The sequence below is a fragment of the Mustela putorius genome, unplaced genomic scaffold (genome assembly GCF_011764305.1).
Source record: "Mustela putorius furo isolate JIRA1106 unplaced genomic scaffold, ASM1176430v1.1 tig00000129_pilon_pilon_pilon, whole genome shotgun sequence".
NCBI lineage: Eukaryota > Metazoa > Chordata > Mammalia > Carnivora > Mustelidae > Mustela > Mustela putorius.
Genome location: NW_025421290.1, coordinates 9,269,891 through 9,293,337, shown reverse-complemented (window position 1 = coordinate 9,293,337; position 23,447 = coordinate 9,269,891). Strand labels below are relative to the sequence as shown.

At 44.8% G+C, this 23,447-nt stretch overlaps 1 protein-coding gene across 4 annotated transcripts in view; it reads right to left on the bottom strand.

Moving 5' to 3' along the window:
• The window catches only part of SAMD4A (sterile alpha motif domain containing 4A), a 208,373-nt gene that overhangs the window by 84,435 nt on the left and 100,491 nt on the right, over positions 1-23,447 (bottom strand). For 2 of the 4 annotated variants that reach the window (XM_004738818.2, XM_004738819.2), the window contains exon 3: positions 682-1,200. In XM_004738818.2, the coding sequence (XP_004738875.1) occupies positions 682-1,200 (519 nt within the window). Of the gene's footprint in view, positions 1-681; positions 1,201-13,857; positions 14,192-23,447 lie in introns of those variants that run through there. The other 2 variants (XM_013056371.2, XM_013056377.2) reach the window with 2 other exon arrangements.

Below are 23,447 nucleotides of genomic sequence, written 5' to 3'. Positions count from 1 at the left end.
TCTCCTAAGTTAGACTGAGCGAGAAAAGGCCACAGCAGTCACACCAGGCCACAGCACAGAGCAGCATTCTCAGTTAGCAGACCTGTTTCCCCAGTCAGGGGAAAAAGTGCCCCCAACAAGGGGGACAAAAACCAGAAAATGCAAGGGAGGGAACATTCCAGGGTGAAATATATTAAAAAAAAAAAAAAAAAAAAAAAAGGAAGAAAGAAAGAAAAAGAAAAAAAAAAGAAGGGAAAAAAAAAAAAGAAAATGCACAAATCCCATGAGGGTGTCTGGTTAACCAGGGGTTAGAATCAGGTTTAGAGAATCACACGTAACTCAGTGTCTTGGCAAATCCAAAAACCCCAGGGTGAAAGGCATGTGGGTAAAAGGCATTTCTACTTGTGGAAACAGGAAGTTTCCTTCTTTTACCATTTATTCTCTCTCTTATTTATTTTTTAGTGTGTTTGTAACCCATATTTGGACCATCGATCACTTTTACCCACCCCCTCCCACCCCCTGCATTTTTATCTTTCCAGAATGAAAGGAGCAACAAAGACGGGATCCAAAGATCCCTTTCCCACAGCCAAGCCCCTCTCTCCTAGGGTTACAGGGGGCTCGGAGCAGACATTCTCAGCAAGACGTGCCACACACAGCAAGTCACCACACCAGACTGCTCTAGAGGGCTTCCAGGGAACTTACTTGTACTTGTGCTGGTTCCAATTGTATTGATTGTGGTGGGGACAGATGAGGAGGAGTAGAGGGGCACGTGGCCGTTCTCACACCCTAGGCTTTTGTCCTGCCAGTTGGAGGCATTGATGCAAATCCCAGAATCCCGAGAGTTCTGCCACCCATTGAGCTTGTCATCGGAGTTCTGTCTTTGGTGATAGTAGTGTGTCTGCCCATAATCCACAGAGTCTGAGCGGCTTCGGTTCTGGCCACCAAAGCTGGTCGATGTGCGGTCCTCCAAGTGATTCAGCCACATGGCTAACGCGCTGCGGTCTTCCAGCGAAGTGGCCGGATGTATCAAAGCATAGGACAGCAGTTGCCTGCTCTCCTCAATGTGCTGGTTGTGTTCAATAGAGTGTGCCAGGATTTTGGGCAGCAGTTTCATATACTCTACTTTTGCATCAAGGTTTCCTGGCTTCAGCAAAGGCAGATGAGTTAACAGGAGGGAAATCACTTTATCCTTGGATTCCTGTTGCCATTGGTTAATGATTCCTGGAAGGGAAAATATACAGGGCAAATAAGCAAATCCACCCACCGCAGCATGAAACACCACACTGTAAAGAGAATTCCTATGGGTTAGAGTCTCCTTCTATGTATCCTGGCTAAGTTTTTTTTTTTTAAACAGCCCATGCATTGGATTGGATAACTAACTCCAGGTTGTCAGGAAGCAGTGACATAAAAGAAACACAGAACAAATGTTCTTAGATGTTGGGGTGCCCAATCTAATTCCCACTCACGTCTCCAAAGAGCCAACAGCTACTTTGGTACAATCAAATAGAATTTACAGAGCGGTGTTCTTAGAAAAGCCTAGCTACGCCTTCAGATAGACGGGGATAAGGATTAAGAAAATCTCCACAGAGAAAAGAAAATCTCCACAGAGAAAAGAAGTGTTGTCTTGTCAGAGGTTCATTGGATCCTTGCGGGGGGTCAGTCTGCTTTCTCTTCTGAAGACATCTGTGGAAAAGTGGTTTATACCTTAGCCAAGGCATTTGTGTGAAGGTGGCAAAACTTCCTAGATAGAGAAACCTGTCAGGAAAAGAAAGGACTCCCCTCATCTCAGTGAAGTAAGACTACACCTTTCTCATGAGAGGCTGCCTCAGAAAACCACTGTGACCTCAAAGCTAGATCTCAAAGCTAGACTTAGTTCAGGTGGCACTTCTGATCACACGTGAGAAGCAAAGCTATTTTTCTTTACATATAGACAACCTATTTAGTTATCTTTATTATGGTAAAGTATGTATAACGTAATATTTACCATATTCACTGTTTTTAAGTGTATGGTTGTGTGGCAATAAGGACATTCACAATGTTGTGCAGCCATCCCCGCCATCCCATTTCTGAATCTTCTTCATCTTTTCAAACTGAAACTCTGTAACCCTTGAATAACAATTCCCTATCTCTCCCCTCCCCCAGCTCCTGGCAACCACTGTTGCATTTTCTGTCTCTATCTGACCACTCTAGTTACCTCATATCAGTGGCAACCTACAGTGTTTGGCCTTTTGTGACTGGTGACTTCATTTAGCGTCATGTCTTCAAGGCTCCTTCATGAGAAGATCCATTTGTGACACACTCTCAAGGATCCCTTCCTGTCCCCTTCTACCCAAAATACAACTTGTTGCCTTTAGGTAAACGTGGATAAATGATGTGCTTTGACTTTGACTAGCCTTTGAGAAGTAGCTTGTTCTGGAAACTGGTAGCTATCCTGAAAAGTCACTCCTGACACCTGAAGACATTGTCTCTGGCCTACTGATTACCCTATATAGGGTAGGGCAGGGCAGTCCTCCTGGCTTTCATGCAGTGTCTGCAGAGTCTCTGGAATTTAGCACAAGGGCTTCACGATTCTAGTGAGGCACAAACATATCAGGACACACTCAAGAGTCATTGTTGACCAGAAGCATCAGCCAAGTACCGTAAGCCCGTCAAGACCAAGGGTATATCCAAAGAAAATTGTCAGGCAAGGAAGGCATGATATATAATGCAAAAATGTGGGCTCTGGAATCAGGCAACCCTGGGCACGGACCCCAGGTCTGCTACTTAATTTGCCGTGGGACCTCGGTATGTTACTCTGCCTGTAGGAGCCTCAATTGTGCCATCATTTAAGACTGTTACCAGCAGCATCTGTCCCTCCTTGCATGGTAATGTATCAAAATGACAGGTCAAGTACTCAATGGCGGAAGTAATGCCTTCTACTCATCTCTACATTGATCAGGTCCCACATTAGACGCTTGTGGGTTGGTTTCAGATACCGAGGTTTAAAAATAATTATAGAGTCTAAAGACCACCTGGGGAAGGTCATTAAAAAATATCAGAGTTGGAAGAGGTAGGAAGTCAAAGGGTGAAAAGAAAGAAAGAAAGAAAGAAAGAAAGAAAGAAAGAAAGTCAAAGGGTGAAAGAAAACAAGCCTTATAACTGAACAACAGGAAGAGATGCTCTATGTGGGGATTTCATAAGAAGACGAAGACTCAGCAATTTGAAGTCCAAGTCTTCAAATGGAAGCAGCAGAGATTAAGACTGGTTGTGTAGAAGAAATGAAGTGTCAGAGTGACAAAAGACCCAGAGGAGTAGCCAAGGAAGGCTTTATCATATCTGTCCTGGGGGCCTGAAGAATAGAGATAGATGGTCTAGGGAAGCGCTGTTGGGTAGAATGTAATGTGAGCCACACACAGTATTTGAAATTTTCTAGCATTAAAGGAAAAGTGAAAAGAGGGAGATGAAATTAATTTTAATGATATATTTTCTTTAATCCAATATAGCAAAACATTATCTCAATTTGCAATTAATATAAATCATCGATGAACTATTATACATTCTTTTCTTTCCATCAAGTCGTCGCCATCCAGGGTGTATATTACCACTGACCTCACATCTCTAACTGGGACTAGCCACAGCTGAAGGGCTCAGAAGCCATGTGTGGCTGCCCAGCCACAGGGCTGGAGATATTCAGATGGGGAAAGAGGATGGCAGGAGGGCACCCATGACCTCAGCAGGTCCCTCCCGGCTCCCTAACTCTATATTTAGCTAACTGCCACCTGACAAAAGACAATCCTGGTGCATTCCATGAGTATGGCCTCCCTTTTAAAGCAGCTTTGGGAGACAGAGGAAGCACCCGTTCCAGCTTCCATCGACACATTTTCAGGAAACACCCAGCATGTTTTTAATTATGAATATGCTTCGGACAAAGATGAAATCTATTCATTAAGTCCACAGAACTAAAGAGTCACTGGCAAGAAGCAAAAGGCCCCAAGAGGAAGATACAGCTGTGTCTGATGCCAGCCCAATGAGCAGATGTGGCTGGCATACATCTGGAAAATGTACGTGTAGAAAGAAAATTCAGGAACCAGTTTCAATACAAATTCACAGGGTTCAGGAACACCCTGGCTTTCTGCAAGGTTACTTTCCTGTTTGGGGATTCTACCCTTCTGCAAAAGGTCAGCCTGGGGGGAAAAAAAAAAAAGAGGAACAAAAACAGAACATAAATAGGACTCGGAGTGCAAACTAACCACGTTATCTCCATGTAAGTACTCTCTGCCAGGGATTAGCAGCAAAGGGGAGAGGAAAACAAGGGCCCTGGCCCTGGTTCCTTCCACGCCTGAAATGGGTCTTTTTCTATCCTTGGGACAGGGCTTGGGTGGTGTGGAACTGGAGTGTAGCCAGGAAGACAACCATGACTTTTGTTTATTACCACCAGGAACCTGGACGTGAGGCTGCCCCCTGAGGGCAGTCTTCTGAGGTGTACTACTGGATCGAACGTTTCCTGAAGCAGCTACAGCTACAACGCTCACAGCTAATGGTGTTGAATGGGGTTTATGTGCACTCTTGTAAACTTTGTGCATGTCATTACTCATTTAATCCTCCCAAGGAACTGATGAGGTAGGTCCTGTTACAGCCTTATTTTACTCATGAGGACAGAGAGGCACAGAGAGGTCAAGCCATTTGCCTCCAGTCTCCCTGGCAGGGGAGGTGGCAGAATGGGGGTATGCAAATTAGCATAAAGATACATAATGGTTACCATGCTAGAAGAGTTTGGCCATAAATTAGATATACATTAATGTTTAGAAATAGGTAAAATGTGATTCTATAATACATAAGATACATAATACATTAACCATATGTAAAAAGTGAAGATGTGTATGATATTTACAAATATCTGAATAGAGTGCATGGATCAGCAGAAGACTTGCCATCTATGGACATGCAGGAAGAAGAGTAGTTACAGGGTGACACTTACTGTGGTTTTAAAATATGTCCACCACTTCCTTGATATTCCTCTAAAAGATGGAGCCTCATTAATTCCTTTCCCATTCAGGGCAGAGCTAGACTTAGGGAGTCACTTCTAACAAACTGAACGTGGCAGAAGTGACGGTGTGTGAGGTCAAGGATTAGGTTTCAAAAGGCACTGAAGGGGCATGTGGGTGGCTCAGTCGCTTAAGCGTCCGACTTCTGATTTCAGCTCAGGTCATGATCTCAGGGTTGTGGGATTGAGCTCCGGGTTGGGCTCTGTGCTGAGCGTGGGGTCTGCTTGCCCCTCTCCCTCTGCTCCTCCTGCTGCTCACACTTGCTCTCTCTCTCTCAAATAAATTAATTAATTAAAAAAAAAAAAAGGCGCTGAAGCTTTTTCCTTGCTCTCTCTTGGGTTGCTCACTCTGGAGAAGCCAGCCACCATGCTGTGACAATACTCAAACCACCCAGTTAGAGAGAAGGGTCTTTTTTTTTTTTTTTAAATTATTTATTTTTATTTATTTAACAGAGAGAGATCACAACTAGGCAGAGAGGGAGGAGGAAGCAGGCTCCCCACCGAGCAGGGAGCCCCATGCGGGGCTCCATCCCAGGCCTCTGAGATTGTGACCTTAGCCGAAGGCAGAGGCTTAACCTGCTGAGCCACCCAGGTGCCCAGGGAGAAGGGTCTTGATAGTGAGGGACTGAGTCTTCCTGCCAACAGGCAACAGTGATTTGCTAGCCCTGTGAGGGAACCATCTTGGAAGCAGAACTCCCAGCCCATTGAGCCTTCAGATGACCACACTCCAGACAACATTTGGGAGACCCTGAGCCAGAAACACTCATATTCCTGATCCACAGAAACTGCATGTGGTAACATGTTAACTGTTATTTTAGCCACTAAGTTCTGGGTTATTTGTTATGTGACCCAAAAAAAACAATATATCTCTTCAAGAGTTTTCCTCTAGAAAAATGGAAGTGTTAGCCACTTGGCTTTGAGCAGTTCACTCCTTCAGATTCTGAGATCTACTCATGAAGCCAACTGGTGCCCTTGAACATTCACCTCAGCCTCCTTCATCCTGATTATCCATTCGTCAACAACTTTCGGACAGTGACTAATCTTCCAGTGTCTTTAGGGAAAGAATGAACTGATCACACAGATTTAAGGTATTTCTAGATTCTGTGATGATGATTTTTCAGGGCGATTTAATGGTTTCTGGTTGTGATTTGGTTTTCTGTGGAAGCTGCCTTCCTGTTCACAGTATATAGACTTTGAGTACATCTGGTCCCTCTGGTGATGGCTCCTCATAGCAAATTAATAAGCCAGCATTGTGGGGTTTACTTCCCTGCTTCCTCATTAGTACTGAGTCAGTCTCTCAGGGTGAACATCCCCAGGACACTGATGAGAGTAAGCATCTCTACCTCAAAATGGGAGCCAGGTCCTTTAGGTGGGAACTTGGGACATGAATTCTGGGTCCTGCCCACCTGTCCATTGGTCTTCTTTGGTGGCATCTGTGCCATCTTCCAGAGAGCAAGGAGCTTTTACTGAGATGTATATTCAATGGATTCTCCTCACTGGGGAAGATTTAGGAATCTTGAAAGTTTAAATTAGTCAATCATTTTTGTGATGCAGTTTCTGTTACCATATACCCCAATATCACTCTCTTCAGTAGACACTCTGGATTACAGAGGTCCAAGAATGGCAAGGTTCAATGGTGCAAACTCACCTCCATTACTCTCTCTGAATATTTTCTCTAGATAAGGAGCAAAGATATTATTTGCTAGATGTTTTAAGTGGGTAAAAGTTGATGATTTATAAGTGACATAAGAGTAGTAAAAAAATTCCTAACGGAACTATAATAAAAGACCATGAGGATTAGGAAACTGTCCTAATGATTCTTAGAGTGACAAAGATTGTGTTTAAATACCAAGTCTGGTAATATTACTACCCAATGGTATGTCAATACTTAAGTGTTCCAGTTGTTAGTAAATTACCCTTAAATTGCTATTTTATTATACCCTTGTTTTCTGTTTAATAACATTTACTATAAAAGGGTTTCTCACAACTATATTTAGGTAATTAGCTTATGTGAGAGATGGCTGGAAAGTAAGTGCACACATATAAGAAGTACTGTTCAAATAAATGCACTAAAAGGCAGGAATACAAGGGGATCTTAAATGGTCAAATTCTCTCTATATGACAAACTCAATCCTAGACACATCGTATAATAAAACCTTCTAAATGAAGTGCAACTCTGCACAACTCAAGGACAGAGAGCACACACTATGCATTTGGTAGGGGTGTGAGCTGACAGGGCACCTAAAAATGGCAAATACCAACATGGAAAACGGTGGGATTCTTGTATTGGCACTGACACTTGCTTACTGTCTCCCAAGATAACTTCTTGAGCTAGAAATGACTGGAGAAACAGTCCCGTGATTTGGTGAAGCCCCGAAAAACATAAGGATTAGACTAGATGTTATGGGGGACCTGGGCAGACTGTAGTTACTGAGTTCCTCTTGTTACAAGTGGTGCTTCGAGCAGATACAAAGGGCTGAGTAGACAGAAACCTTCTCTGTTTTCAAGAAGGGTGACTGCCAGCTTCTCAGCTGGCTCCCATTGACTCCTCTTGGTAGTCACACCCTTGTGTACTCTCCTCCCACACTGAATCCAAACAGGTCTATGTGGCCAATGAGTGTGGTAAGGTGTTATGAGATTAGGTCATAAAAGATACTGTAGTTCCCACCTTCCTCTCTTGGCTCACTCACTCTGCGGGAAGGTAGCTACATCAGCTATGAAGACTTTCAGGCAGCCCTGGGAGAGGCCTGAGTGGTGGGAAATCAGGCCTTCTGGCTAATAGCCAGCATCAGCTTGACAGCGATGTGAGTGAGCTACCTTGGAAATGGATTCTCCAGCTCTAATCAGTATCTTGCGAGAGACCTTAAGCCAATACTGCCCAGCGAGGTTGTCTCAAATTTCGGACCCTTGGAAAACTGCAAGGGAAATACTGTGTGAAGATATTGGGTTTTGGGGTAATCCGTTACACAGCAATAGTTAACTAATATAGCTTACTTGTTAACTAATTAGGGCTTCACATTATTTGGTAAAAAGAAAAAAAAATCACTCAAAAATGCTACTGTCTCTAGAATTCACTAGAAAAGAAAGGGATTTGTGTAGCAGACTTCACAGCCCAAAACTAGAGTTTTCTCTGAGACCATGAAGGTCATTAGCTGTTGGACACTCAAAGACACCTGACCATCTTCAAAAGGTACCCCTGACTCCCAAAATACCTATAATGATCCACTTACCACTGCAGAGTGATCTGGTCATCTCTTCAATGGGGCCTTTCCATCTTAGTCACGTTTCGTCCTGGGCACTGGCATAGCTGAAGGACCCAGTCCAATAGTAAACTAGTTCTGAGATCTCAGCCAAGAGCTCAAGCTGGGATTCACATCCAGGTTTCTGACCTCTTCCTGGCTATGGCTAACTTTTGTAGGACTGAGACTGCTCATTCCCAGAGGATGCACAAAGCCAGCCAGCTCCTCTGACCACTTGCCTCCATTCTGACCTCACATCTGTATAAACAACTCCCACATTTGTATCTCCACCCCAGGTCTCACTCTGTGCTCCCGACCCACACATTCAATTGCATCTTCTATGTCTCCACTCAGATGATCTCCTAAGTTAGTCTTTCCCAAAATGAGCTCCCCCATCACTCTCACAAGATCTGCTCCTTTGGTCCTCTTCTCTATCTCAGCAATGGCTCTTCCATCTGTCCAGCAGCTCAGGCTGAAGGCTTCGAGTATCCTTGACTGCTCTTTCTTACATCCCGTATTTCGCCTGTTAGCAATCCTGTGCACCAAATTTTCAAAATGTACCCAGATTCTGACTACCTCTTACCATCCACCCCCTGACCCATAAACAACATAACCATCAGAACAATCCTTTTTATACTAGAATATAGGTCATGTCACTTCTCTGATCGAACTTTCCAATGGCTTCTCTCCTTACTCTAAGTAAAAGCCATACAACAGCGATTAGGCCCTCTGTGATACAGCCCTAGACTGGACTACTGGTCTCTCATTCTTCTCAGTCCATTCTGGCTTTCTTGCTGTTTCTTCAACATGTCAGATACGTGCCTACCCCCCAACCTTTGCTCTTGCTGCTTCCTGTCTAGGCTGCTGTTATCTCCAGATCCACATCTAGCCCCCCCAGTTCTGTCTTTGCTTAAATGTTGCCCTTCTTGATGAGAACTTTTATATCCACAGTATTTTAAATTTCCCACATCACTGCCTCACCCTACACTTCCTTATCCCCCATGCCCTGCTTTATTTTCCTCCCTACCATTCATCATGTGACCTGGTATGGATGATACCTATTTTCTGTCTTCCTCCACTAGACAAAGGCTCTATGAGGGTAGTGGTGATAACTCCATTTTCCCATCCATTCTCATTTCCTTATTAATCACATTTTATAATGGCTATATAAAGTTGTCCCCAGGCATTTTGTTTGATAGTGGTTTATTAGACTTTGGGATTTCTTACTCAAAATCTTTAGCATTTCCTAGAAATTTCTTGTAAATTAAGACTGACAGAGTGGGTGACCTGCAGACTATAGTGGGTACAAAATGTCACCCCAAAACTGTTTGGTCACCCATTTCTCATTTGATTCTGCAGAATTCTGATTATTTCTAGCTTTAATATCAAATAAAAATAGGAACATGTAAAAGAAGAAAATAAAATGATGAACTTATTTTTCAAAATCTTTAGTTCATTCCCCTCTCAGGATTCTGTTAGGATGGAAAATTTCCCTACGTGCTAGAAAACAAAAGCATAATGGGTGCTTTTCTTGATTATAACTGACACCAATTAAAGTAATCTTCATGATAAAGTATCGTTAGGCTGAGACAGCAGAATTAGATGTATTTAATATGACTCTTTGGCAAACATCTGTTGAAGAAAGAAAGAAAACCATTGCCAATAGGATTGTGTTAAGACTATTGTATATCCAAATTTTTTGGCCATGAGTAATTATGTTCTAATAAAACCTCACAGGAAAGGGTCTCCTAAGAGTCATATAAATTAGAGATGAAGAAAATGTTACCTTACTCCCAACACATACAAGACAAATCCTTATAAACCACATTCGGCTATTTTTTTATATCAGAAACCCCTCAGAGGAGAGGCTATAAATGTTCCAAAAGCAGGAAGCTTTCCCACTCACTAATCTTCAGTACCATCTCCTCCCAGACCACCAGCAACAAAACCCCACATACCACAAAATGAGTCTCCAATAGTATTTCAAAATAATGAATTAGCAATCCTGACACTGACCTTGCAGAGGAGAAAACCATGCTTTGCACTACAACACTTAGATTTGGGCCTTCTTCGAGGAGAAGCACTAGAAATGAGAACCTTGCAAGCAGCACCCTGCTGTCCAGGTAGCCTAACTGCAAACATATTTGTTAGTGAAGAACTCCCAAGACCCAAATCCTTGGCAATGTCCAGATGGGAGTCAATAAGGAGTGCCTTGGGAGGAATATAAACAGGTCAAGTCTCCAAAGAATAGTTTGTGCTGGACCAAATAGACCAAGCTGAACAAGAGCCACTTCCCACAACAGGTTTACAAACCTCACAAAGTCTGGGAAGAGCTGTTTTACCTCTGACAACAGGGAGTCATTCTACATCTTTAAAGGAGTCTGGATCATTAAGTCACTGGGTCCCACGCGTTCTAAAATGTGGAAGTTGCTTAAAACTTCTAGACAAAATTTCCCATCTTCAGAGATGGGAATCCAAAGTGTAAGTGTGAATGTAAGAACCCTGTGATGTGTGTAAACACTGTCACCAAGGAACAGCGTACATACACCCCCAAAACAGACGTGCCAGCAAAGTTGGTAGTAAGACTTATATATCCCTCATTTAGGTATGAAATCTGAAATACATGTGCAAGTTATTCCACGGAGGAGAGAATGGACGATTTTGTGGAGGGGAGATATTCGAATCCATGGTCACAAATTAACTGTCACTGTATTTGAAAAGAAGGGCCCTTGTCCAACTCTGTACAAGGACAGAGTTGGGTGAGCAACCCTAGAATGTTCCCAATCTCACTCACTTGCCCTTACTAGGTATAGCCTCATAGAGGGAGTGAGAGGTATGCCTCCTTTTCTGGGGTTCTCTTGAGCTATTAGCCAAATCCAAGAATTTATGCAAAGGTAAGCAGCTTATGTTCACCTGTTATCTGTGTACCAAACTTGTGTTCAGGTTGGTAGGTCTGTTGATGAAATCAGAACAAGCTTTCACAGATTTTTTGAATAGGGGAGGTCCTTTTTAATTTCTAAAGCCCTCTGAGGCAGCGGGATAAGAAGACGAGCAGGAAGGACAATGGCAAGGGATAAAACTCTGCAACCAGAAATGAGAGTGGCCAAGGCTGTTTCTCTCCTTCTGGGCATCCCACCGTGAAGTTAATAGGCCCATCAGCCACTGGCTGGACCAGAAGAAGGAGCGCGGACCAGCTGAGGACCCTTTGCTTGAGTAGACTTTGTGGGAATACTGCCGGAAGAGACAAGAGCTCAGAGCTCACAGAAAGATTATGAAGTCCTCTCACTTAACCTTCTTGAGCCTCAAACGTGCTGTCTGGAATTCTAAACCAAAGGAAGACCCAAAGACAGCAGGAAGACTTAGGCAACATTGGTCCAGAGCTGGGAGTGACCACAGCAGCCTATTTTGTTTTAATCTACCTTTACGTCACCACCATTAAGGGTAGGTGTATTTATTAAGCTCTTGGGTCTTTATCTTTATCATCTACTCCAATGTAGATGGTGACTGTTAGGATCTGTCCTCTTCGATGGGGTGTGCAGGCTCAGAGATAACCATGGGAAAAGTTTTATACCCCATAGAAATGTCTGCAATACAAAGAATTTGGAGAGAATCAGAGCAGAGAGGTAGATAAAATACTTTAAGAAGGTCTTCAATTATAGAGCCAACTGGCAACTCTGTAAGGAATAGAATCCATTTTCTAAAATAACACCAGAGCCTCCAGCAGACCTCCAACCAGCATCCAACACTGTTTACTGGAAAAACACATAAAAGCTTAATTGATCACCACTACACCAATGGAGACAACTTTGGCTGTTCAAATCTTAAAAGAGAACATTTTTTATTACTCTGCTGCAGAAATGCCTGTATACATCTAAACCTTGGGCCTCCTGACCCCCATCATCATCCATGACATGGTTTAAGAATCTGCCAACTCCCTCGAATCCCTTTGATCTCCTCTGGCCCTCACTGCCTTTCTGTACTGCACAGACCAGCTCAATGACATACGCACTTGTGTGACACTCTCCTCGGTGAGAGTGCTGGCTCCCGGAGGGCAGGGACAGTGCCTCCCCTGATGTGTCTTCTAATGTTTGTCTAGGTCAGTGCTGATCACACAGGCTTGCTGGACCAGACTGGATAAAAGATCCATGTGTTCTTCTATCACAGCCGATGACAAAGCAGATCAGTTCCCTTCTCAGCTTTGTCTGTCTCTGGTTAGGGTGCTCAGTGTTAACAATGGAAACCTCTGCACCGGGGCAGAATCATGAGAGGATACTGGACTCAGCAGAAGGGGAGTTCTGGCCTCCTTTCAGAGGTGGATGCTCCCAGAATCTTCACTTTCGTCCCTCCAGAGGATCTCTGAGTCTCAGTCGGCTCTCAAACAGCCACCTCCCACCAACCTACACACACACACACACACACACACACACACACACAGATGGGAGCCCAACTGTCTGGAAACTCAGACCCTAAGACACAGGTTACAGGTACCTAAGATGGGCTCAGTTTGCCTTGCGGCTCCCTTCTGAGGTATTCACTTCCAAGGACTGTAGGCACATCAGATGCTCTAAGTGGTTTGAGGAAAAGGGAAAGAAAGGTAATGGCCGTCTTGTATGGGATGGAATCTTGAATCCTGATCTTCCGTTTGGTTAGCTGTGTGACTTTGGGCAATTTACATAACCACTCGGTACACTTCGGTTTCCTCATCTGGAAAATGGGATACATCATAGGATCGTCAGGATGTTTGAATTCTCTAATCTGTGTAAAGCAAGGGACCACTATCTGGCCCATCGTAAATGGTGTGTAATTGTCAGTGATAGTTACCATCATCTAAGGAAAATGCTCCATGGACTCCTCTCCTACAGACTTGGGAAGGGGAGGAAGAGAGGACAGGAGAGCTGAAAAGGCCTAAGACACTGGTTCTAAAGTGTAACACCCCCCCCCCACCACCACCATACACACATACCTGGCAGCTGGTAAGAAATGCAAATTCTGGAACCCCGTCCTAGATCTACGGAATCAGAAACTGTTTAAAAACCCCTTCAGGTGATCTGGATCCAGGCTTAGGTTTGAGAACCACAGGTCAAAGGAGCTAGGAGAAAATCAAGGCCTCCAATTTCCAGCTTTGGGACGATGAGCAGCTTAGGCCTGATGTGTAACCAGGTAGGAAAAATAATTGCCTACAAGGAGAGGAGCTAAGAGGAATCAATACAAAGAGAGGGGGGAGGGCAGGGACCTATTTTTAAGAGGAAGCTGTTGAATTTTTAAAAAGTCATCAACAAATAAGCAAGCGAGATGTCATCATATTTCTAGGACAGGGGTGATCTCTCCAGTTTTCCATCCATAAGCAACCGTGCTAGTGAAAAAGAGTGAGCACTAGACAGGGAGGCCATAACCCACCTCCCCTGAGTTTGCAGGGACCTGTCAGAACAGTACAGTCTCTCCAGGCCTGGGGTTACGGCTCTCGATAAAATGAAGGTGAGAATTTCCGGTTTAAAGCATCTTTCCCACAGAACCGCCCACTCCCAAACCACTTCCCCATTGTCCCCCCCCCCCCCTCCCCCGCACGGAGTTCTCTGCTGCTCCCAGAAGGCTGGAGGGGGGCCTGGGAAGCGTTACCTCTAGACGGTTGCTCCGGAGAGCCCTTTGGTGAAGAAGTATCAACTCACAGGTCTGACGGTGAACCACGAGACATGCAGCAACAGGAGCAAAACTCTCTTGATTAGAGGACCGTAAGATTTTGCTGAGTTTGAGGGAGAGGGCACAGACGCTGTACAGGTGATATGGAGCTGACCACATTACAGTTGAACCGGATGTTAGGTGAAAAGCTGTGAGTTGATGGAATGATCACATAAGGGATTGCTCCATCTCCTCCCTCTCCACTTTGTCCTCCTCCTCTTCTCCCCTCCTCTGGTGGCCCCTAGGCACGGCTCCTCATTATTGAGTGTCCAGCTGGGTATTGTGATGTCAGAGGCATCCCCCACTGCGGGCAACGCTGGAGGAGAGAGTGGCGGCCCAGCCGTGTTTGAGGATACATGGCCCTGGTTCCAGTTCCCGTGACACCAGGGGACACCACGCTCCCTCCATTTACCAGTAACATCTCACACTTCATACACATCTCTGGAACCCCTCATTGTCCCCTCTCAAAACCAATATGATGCTTTGGGGAAACTGAGGCACAGAGACGCTCATCCAAGGTCACGCAGCCATGCTCTGGTAGGACTGTGAACAGTGCCAGAGTTTCCTGATCACTCATCCACACCAGTCCAGGGGCCCCGGCTGCCTTTTATAGAAAGTTTCCACACACCTTCTATTCCTAACCTTGATCACAAGCATCGCCGGTCCGCATGCTTTGGAAGCACCAGCAGACTCTGTGTGTCATGGACTTAGTAACGCACCCCATTTAGGACCATGAGCACAATTTGTTTGCACGGGACGTTCAATTCTAGATACCCTTCTAGGGCCATATTTTTGTTTTTACTTCAAACACAGCTAGCTAACTCAGGTTTTCTACATTAAAAAAAAAAAAAAAAAAGCCAACTTCGATTCTCCAAGAAAACTCAGCGGCTTACCACCCACATCCTTTCCAGATCATCTCCGGGACACCAAAGACATCAGAAATCTGCAGTTTTGAGTAGAAGAATACTTTGTTCCTAACTGCCCATGGTGGGCAGGGCCCATCTTTTTTGGTTTCTTTTTTGCAAGCTGAGAGGAATAGTAACAGAATATGAAAGATGATCTAATAAGTAGAAATCATCACCTCAATACAGTTACATACACCCGCACAGATAGAAATATATATGAAGCTATCAGAATGTCTTAACCTTGAGATCTAAGAAGAGAAGGGCCTTTGGAACAGAAGGATGCGAGCCCCTCCCAGTAAGACCCGTAGGCAAAGGTGAAGAGCAGACATAGAGCCTTTAGCACATGATTTGTTCCACTAATCACTGAACACATTCCAGCACCTAAATAAAGCCCCAGAAAACATACACACCGGAAGAACCAGCTCACTAAGAGAACCACTGATGGGCCCAAACACGGACTGTTCACCAGCCAGTGAGGTGACTTGGTTTCTCAACGGGACAGAGGTACATTTCGACTGTGTAGTAAATAAAATAAAAGTTCATTGTAAAAGGGCCCCAACCGTCCCCCATGTGATCCGTCTTTGCTGCCTCCTCATGTGACTGGCCTCCCAATTTAGAGCATAACCAACTCCCAGTGACCTGTAATAACACCATTCCCAAATTAGAGCTCTCAATTTGACTTGGCCTCGCTCCCTCCCTCAAAGCAAAATAAAGCATCCGTTTTCTTTTTTTTTTTTTCACATTCATAATACTCTCCTTTTTGAGTTGCCAACTCAAACCCTGCTCAGTCAGATTGAGCCCTTCCTCTATTTTTTTTTTTTTTTTTTCTGGTTAGCCAAAGAGCCTGATGGAAAAACACCAAGAGACAAAAACAAAAACAAAATCAGACAAAAATTCCAAGTAAGTGACATTCAGCTGGAAAAGCTATGATTCACATGCAAATAAAAATCTCCCTGAATTCACTGTTATATGACGCAAGCCTCTGGCTTCAACATAAAAAGGGCAGAATGAAATCACCCACAATTAAACTCACTCTGGAATACTGGAATTCTCTGGCTAGGCCTCCCTCGCTAATGATAAGAAAACCCCCAACTGTGACAGAATGGAGCTAATTGTGCTGGATCTCAGGATATCCCCACCTCAGTAGACATTCTCTCCTGAACATTCCCTGGCCCAGCATTCCCCATCTTCTCTAACTCCCTGTCCTGGACCCAGCATAACCAAGGAGGTAGGGCTCAGCCAGGTCTCCCAGAGGCGGCCGTCCTCTCTCCTCTCTGGATACACATGAGGGCACTGTGCTGAGAACCTTGGACTTCACCTCCCACCCCTCAGCCTGGGCTGCTACTGTGCAAGTAAGTTTTCTAAGCAGCTCTGGGAAGTTCTCCCCAAGAGTGAGCAGAGCCTCTGAACTTTACAGTATCATCTGTCTCTGATCTCAAATCCCAGCCAGAGACTGTTCCACAAGTCACTCTCCTGACTGGTACATAATTTACCATCCCATTTCTCCTATTTCTCCTGGAGGCAGGGAGCTGGGAAGGGAGGGAAGTTGATCTAATACCACTTTCATTTCCTTCTAGATGGTTCCCTTAGGATGCTCACTCCATCTACCTGAGAATCACAGAATTCTGGAGATGGAAAGGCCCTCAGAGATTCTCTGGCTCCTTCTTTACTAGCTGTGGGGGTCTCATCCCATGATTCCTCCCCAGCGGTCACCAGGGCCAAGCTCCTCCCTAGCCACCATCAAGGGGAGCTAAGATTATTAAAGCTATCATCGGGCTCTCTGCAACTTCTTTCCATTCAACAAAGGTCATTTTTCTGAAACCACAAAGAATAAATCTAGAGACACTTACACACCCGTGTTCATAGCAGCCTTATTCACAATAACCAGAAGCAACCCCAATGTCCATAGACAGATGAACAGATATACAAAGTACGGTATACACACACCATGGGATACTATTCAGTCTTTAAAAGGTATGAAATTCTAACACATGCTACAACATGGATAAAAATCAAAAACATTATGCTGAATAAAGGAAGCCAGACACAAAAGGACAAATATCATAGGATTCCTTTGTATGAATACCTAGAGTAGGCAAATTCAAAGAGACAGAAAGTAGAATGGTGGTTATCAGGGGTTGAGGGGAGGGGGGGAAGATGCTGTTCAATGTGTGAATAGTTTCTTTTTGGGATGATGACAAAGTTTTGTAAATGGATGGTGAGGGGAATACAGTGGGAATATAAGATAATGGAACCATATGGGCACCTGGCTCAGTGGGTTAAGCCTCTGCCTTTGGTTCTGGTCGTGATCTCAGGATCCTGGGATCGAGTCTCACATTGGGCTCTCTGCTCAGCAGGGAGCCTGCTTCCTCCTCTCTCTCTCTGCCTGCCTCTCTGCTTACTTGTGATCTCTATCAAATAAAAAAAATTTTTTTAAGATAATGGAACCATACACTGAAAAATGATCAAAATGCCATATTTCATGTACATTTCACTCCAATCAGAAATACTAAAAAGTTCTATTCCCCCTTTCATGACATAGCTATGTCCCCTGAATTTTCTTTTTTCAGGCTCCAAACCCCCAGTCCCTTCTAATAATCTTTAGATAATAGGACTTCTAGACCCTCACAGCTTCCCGGCCATACTCCTCTAACTGCAGAGGGGAGGGGGGCGGGGGCAGATGGGGGGACCTGAGGTGGGGCAACAAGTCAGCTGAACACTCTCAGGCCTTTCCACAGATTTTCCTCGCTATGCTTGTGTTTGGCAAACGGAAACAGGGCAGGCCCAGGAGGCATCTCTCTCCAGGCACTTGGGGGTGTCCCTTGGCAGCCACCCACCACCAGTCTGAAGCTGCCATCATGGTGTTCACCCCATAAGCTGAACCAGCCTCCCTGGGTTTGACACACTCGCCCCTCTCCATCCCTTCTGGAATAGCTTTTTGGACGTTTGAGGTAGGAAAGTTGCCTTTTGCATTTTAAAGTCTGTTGAAACTGAGCAGCCTGGGTGTTGGTCTGATTCCACAAGTGAGTAATCCATTTCCTGAAAGTAAACTGCTCACCCTTTGGAAGTGGACCAGTGATTTTGGGGTGCCATTTGAAGTGTCTCTCACTGGGTAAATATTTACAGGCACAAGCCATGGAGCTTTTCTAGGAATGTCAGTTAATTTGCTAAATTAATGACCCTTAAGGTGGAACCCTTAAAAAAAAAAAACAAAACGTTAATTCGTCTCTAACGGGTGAGTAATTTATGCCTTGGGACAAGGTATTCGTGGGGGCGGGGGGAGGGTATGCTTGTCTGACTAGTTAGAATAACCACATGTAAATTAAAACCAGGCCTGACTGAAAGTCTCTATCTTCTAATTTTTTTTTGACTCCTGATTTTCTACGACTATCTGAGCCAATGATGGGTTGACTTTGGAAAACTCTTTTCCATGCCAATATTTTGCCTGGAGTTTGAAATGACAAGATTTTTAAAAATCCCTTCTTGGTAAGTCTCCTGGCCTCAGGGATTGCATACAGAAGACCTCATGTATCTGCCACTCACTAAAAGATTGTGCCCACCTGCCTGTACCTGGAGACCTGCCTCCAGTTCTCCGGTGTGGAATAATTCACACTTTAATCAGCTGGCTTGAAAGAGCCTTTTGTCTTAAATAATCAAAAGGTGATTTCTTTGGGGCTCAAATGATCACTTAAACGATCCTTTCAAAAAGACTCCTGTGCCATCTTCTCCCCCCTCTTCACGAGACAGGCAATCTGCAATAAGTCATCGAAATTTTCTGATTAAAAGTATGCAGCTAGATGAGTGTTTCTGGAGCTCTGTTGGGAAGATAAGTTTGTGTGTGTGGTGGGCTCTGGGTGATGAATAAATCAGGCGGAGATGTGATCCTCAAGGCCAGAGTCGTGGAATTTTCTGCATCTGACAGAGAAGAGTCGTTCTGGATTCCCCACTAGCCTCCCTCGAGCACTCTTGTATCTCTGCACAAGCCTGTATAGTAAAGAACTTAGGAATCCCGTGTGACTGATAGGCTCAGCTGTCACCACCACCCTTGCCGGCTTCCCAGACAGAACTAAGGGTTCCCCTGACTCTCCCTGAACCCCGATGTGGTCCTGGGCCTCCGACTCTGTCCTATCTTAAAATCACTTGTGCCTGGGTCTTAGCCCAAGCCTATAAGACTCCCTGGAATTAGTGGCTGGCTCCCTGCTATCCCATTCCCATCAGGGGTCCTCAGAAAGGAAAGGACTCTGTGACTCCGAGCGATGACAGCCCTCCCTCCATGTCCTGGAGCTTAAGCCCACGAAGGCCAGAGCATCAGAACACCCCTCCATCCCTGGAGAACCAGGCCAGGTGCTGGCGGGGGACACAGCTTCCCCAAGAGGGCCCATGTCTGATCAGTACCGGAGGGAAGGAAACAGGTGCAGAGAACCCAGGGCTGGTTATCCAGGTAGCCAGCAATGCTGAACACAGTGGTTTTCCTTCTTCGTTCATTTCCTTCCTTCCCACCAGGCCTCTGTATGAGGCATCAGGGCTCGACACGAGTCACTGAACGCCCGAAAGACAACCGGCCGTATTGTCAGCAGAGTAGGGATTTGGTCTTAATTTATTTCCTTTGATGCTTTAATTTGGCCCATGTTCATTCCCCATTCCATTACCTTTTTTATTTATCTTTTTTTTTTATTTTATTTATTTATTGGACAGAGAGAGAGATCACAAGTAGGCAGAGAGGCAGGCAGAGAGAGAGAAGAAGAGAAGCAGGCCCCCTGCCGAGCAGAGAGTCCTATGTGGGGCTTGATCCCAGGTCTGTGAGACCATGACCTGAGCCAAAGGCAGAGGCTCAACCCACTGAGCCACCCAGGCGCCCCTTTTATTTATCTTTTTAGGAAGGCAGCCACGGCCGGAGTACAGAGACCCACCACAGGAGCTTGATTACGTGCTGAGAAACTCCATCTTAAATATTTCTGGGAACAAAAGTAAATGCTTAAAATACAACTGATGATTAGTAAGTATTAATGCCACCAGGGTTACCAGGAATTGGGGAATGTCAGGCTCACAAGCCGAGCCTTCAATGGGCTGTGTGCTGATTAAGTCGGGGACCCAGATATGGTGTGTGCGTGTCACTTGGCGACTGTTGCTACCAGCAACCAACAGCCCCTGACAAACTACCTTACTTTGTTTTTCTGTGACTCCCTCTTGTACAGACCCGGTCTGGGGAGATGGAGAGGCCACAGAAGAAAGCAAACAGAAGGAAACGGTAGCAAAAGGAGGAGGACATGGAACCCAGAGAGCCCCAGCGGCTTCTGCAGCCTTCTGAGTGCTGGGAGTAAGCCCAACTTCTGGACTTTTCTCCCTGATGAACTCACACTTCGACCTTCTTCCATGCACACGGCAGACTCCCCATGACCCTGAGCAGCCGGCCATGTTGTGGGATGAGAACACGGCTCCTTCTTCATCTGTGGATCCCTCAATCACACACCGCTTTCATGGACTGCCCACCTCACGTGTGTTCCTTAATATTTACCCCCACACCCTCTGTAAGGCCAGCCCTGTAACCAAACGTTGTATATATTTTTAAAATATTTTTATTTATTTATTTGACAGACAGAGATCACAAGTAGGCAGAGAGAGAGTAAAGAGGAAGCAGGCTCCCTGCTGATCAGAGAGCCGGATGCGGGGCTCGATCCCAGGACCCTGAGATCATGACCTGAGCTGAAGGCAGAGGCTTTAATCCGCTGAGCCACCCAGGCGCCCCCAAAATGTTGTATATTATGATAGCTCTCTTCAAGAGCTCTGGGTTTCTCCTTAAGCCGGACCTTGTGTTGGCCATCAATCTTTCCATCACTGGGACCAGTGGTCTGTCATAACTTACTTCTACTGCTCGCCTTTGGGGAAATTTCCAATTCTCACTTTGGTTAAACTTAAACTGCTGAACTGAACTGGTCTCCTTGCCTATTTTTCACTTGAGGCCCCATGAAAAGCGACTAAAAACTTTTCCAAAATTACCCGCGTCCCCCACATATAATGGTCAATGCACACATAGAATCAAACTTTTACCTACTTGGCCTCTGGCTTAGTTCCTAACTTAGTCTGTGGAGTACTTTTTCAAAAACTCCGCAACTCTTTGTAAACATCATCACATCTAATTTTCAAAACCAGCATGAGTGGGTGGGGACCCTGAGGCTGGGGGAGGCAAAGGGCCATGTCGGGGGCTCCCCTGCTGCCCTGACTCTGCTCCCCGGGCCCGGGGCCGGCGTCTCTGTCCTCCCACGGTAAGGCTGAGCAAAGGCTCGCTGGGAGAAGGGTCAGCGCAGTGCAGCCCGACCAGTTCATTTGTTTTCTTGGTTCTTCTTACACATGAATCTAAGTCTAGGTGGACATTAGGAAAATCATAGCCGTTTAAGAGCAAATCCCAGCGTGTCTCCAAAACAATAGAGAATCAAATTCTGAAAGCAAATAAGACGTTGCTTTATTCTTCTTTTCTGCGGCTCTGCTGGCTGGGTGTGAGTGAGTTGGGCGTGTCGGGTGAAGCAGAGGAGAGCCTCCAGAACATACCATTATGATTATCTAACAATAACAACACTCTCACTGGCAATGTCAACTGAAAATATTAAAAGCATGCGGTGTCTTTTTACTTTACATGGCAACTAGCTTCTGAAGTTAAAAAAAAAAAAAGTAAAACTATTAACTGCTTCATTAAGTCTCAGGGATACTGGTTACTTTAAGTACTCTTCACCCCTTAACATTCTAAACTAAAGAATGTGCTGGAACAGAGACTTCTGGATCGTATTTTAACTTGTTACTTTTCAATTTTTAGGAAAGGATAGTTAACACATGTGGTGAAATTTAAGCAACTTCAGCTTAGTTAACTTTCCCTTAAAATAACCACACCATAAAGTAATCGTACACTAAAAAGGCCTCAGTCCTCACATGACAAACCTAAAGACGGTCTCTCCACACAGTCCAGAGACGTGCACCATCCAAGTCTCAGTCACAGACTGGAAATTACACCCCACTGGCAAGAAGCAACATTATAGCAGATGCATTAAAAAAAAAAAAAAAAAAAAAAAAAGAGTGGCAGCTTCTGAGGCCCGATTTGCCAGGCATCATGTTATTAATTTTATATTTTGAGAAGTAACTTTTTTTCCAAATAGAAAATGTGGCAGTTGGGCGCCTGGGTTGCTCAGTCGTTGAGCTCGGGGTCCTGGGATCGAGTCCCACATTGGGCTCCCTGCTCTTCCTTCTCCCACTCCTCCTACTTGTGTTCTATCTCTTGCCGTGTCTCTCTCTCTCTCTCTGTCAAATAAATAAATACAAATCTTTAAAAAAAAAAAAAGTGACAGTTGTAACAGGACCAACACTGTTACTTCTCACTTGAATAATTCTTATCCTACAATCACACAAAACCTAAGAAAAGATCACTGGGTGCAGAAAGACACAGTGACCCCAGACTCGCTTGTGAGATTTTCAGGCAGACACAACACAGGAATCAGTGGTGGTGGAGGACCAGGCATGCGCCCTCCAGGAGCAGAAGACAAGGAAGTATGGCCCCAATGGGACTCTGGATACACATGTTCCATCTTCTCTGGACACACATGCACCTGTCCCACAGCACCCCCCACCCCGGTATTACCTCGAATTTTTTCAGCTCATTTCCCCCTCCTGTCCTCTCTATCTCAGGTCCCAGACAAGATCCCTTAACCAAATCTTGAAGGCTGTCACATTAAAGTGTTTCCCTTGGCCCATTCGGAGAGATTGATCCGGTAAGGATAAGCAGATGGAAGAGTTACCGTGGAAGAACCAGCAATGCAAAAGCAGGTGCCCAGTGGCAGAGAGGTACTCAGGGACATAGTAGTAGGTTCTTGGTCTGGGAGGCAATCTCTTGTATTTCAGATTTCAGTTTTTGGTTTTCTCATAAGAAAAAGAAAACATGATAACCTTCCTGCCACCAGCCACTTCCAAACAATGACCTGGAAAATAATGGTGTGTGGATCTCTAGAGACTCTCACTGGGAGAGTGAGAAGGCATTCACTTTGAATATGGTTGTCTAAAGATCTTTACTCCTATAAATAACAATCTCTCCCAACCCCATGCTCCCCCCCCCCCCCCCACTCCCCCATGCCCATGCCTCAGGGCATCCTCTGAAATCCAGTGTTTGCCTAGAATCAATCCTGCATCATCTGTAAAGGGAAGAGAGTTTAAACATTCTTGGTTGCAGATTGGTATTTTTAGCACTTTTAGAAAAGATTAGACTGTTTTTCATGTAACTCATTTCTCGTAATATTAGCACTTGTGTTTTAAGAGCACGGAGCAGGGAGCTATTGTTAGAGAAGACAGGATCAGAATAAAGTGGCTGAGTTATAAGCTATATTGCTCATTCTTTTCTTTAGCTGAAAATAGCTCCTCAATGTCTACTTTCCTATTAGCAGCTCCCAAATATTCATGGTCCAAAGGACCGTAGATATATAAGATTCACCAAAAACTGACTTTAAATATTTGACCTTCTGTCCCAGCCTGCAAGAATGATGAGAAACTGGCTCATCTGTGTTTCCAGAAAGTCCTACTAGTCTGTCAGACACAAAATTCAAACCTGAGTCAATAAAAAAACAAGCATTTGAAATACCTGTCTTCTTC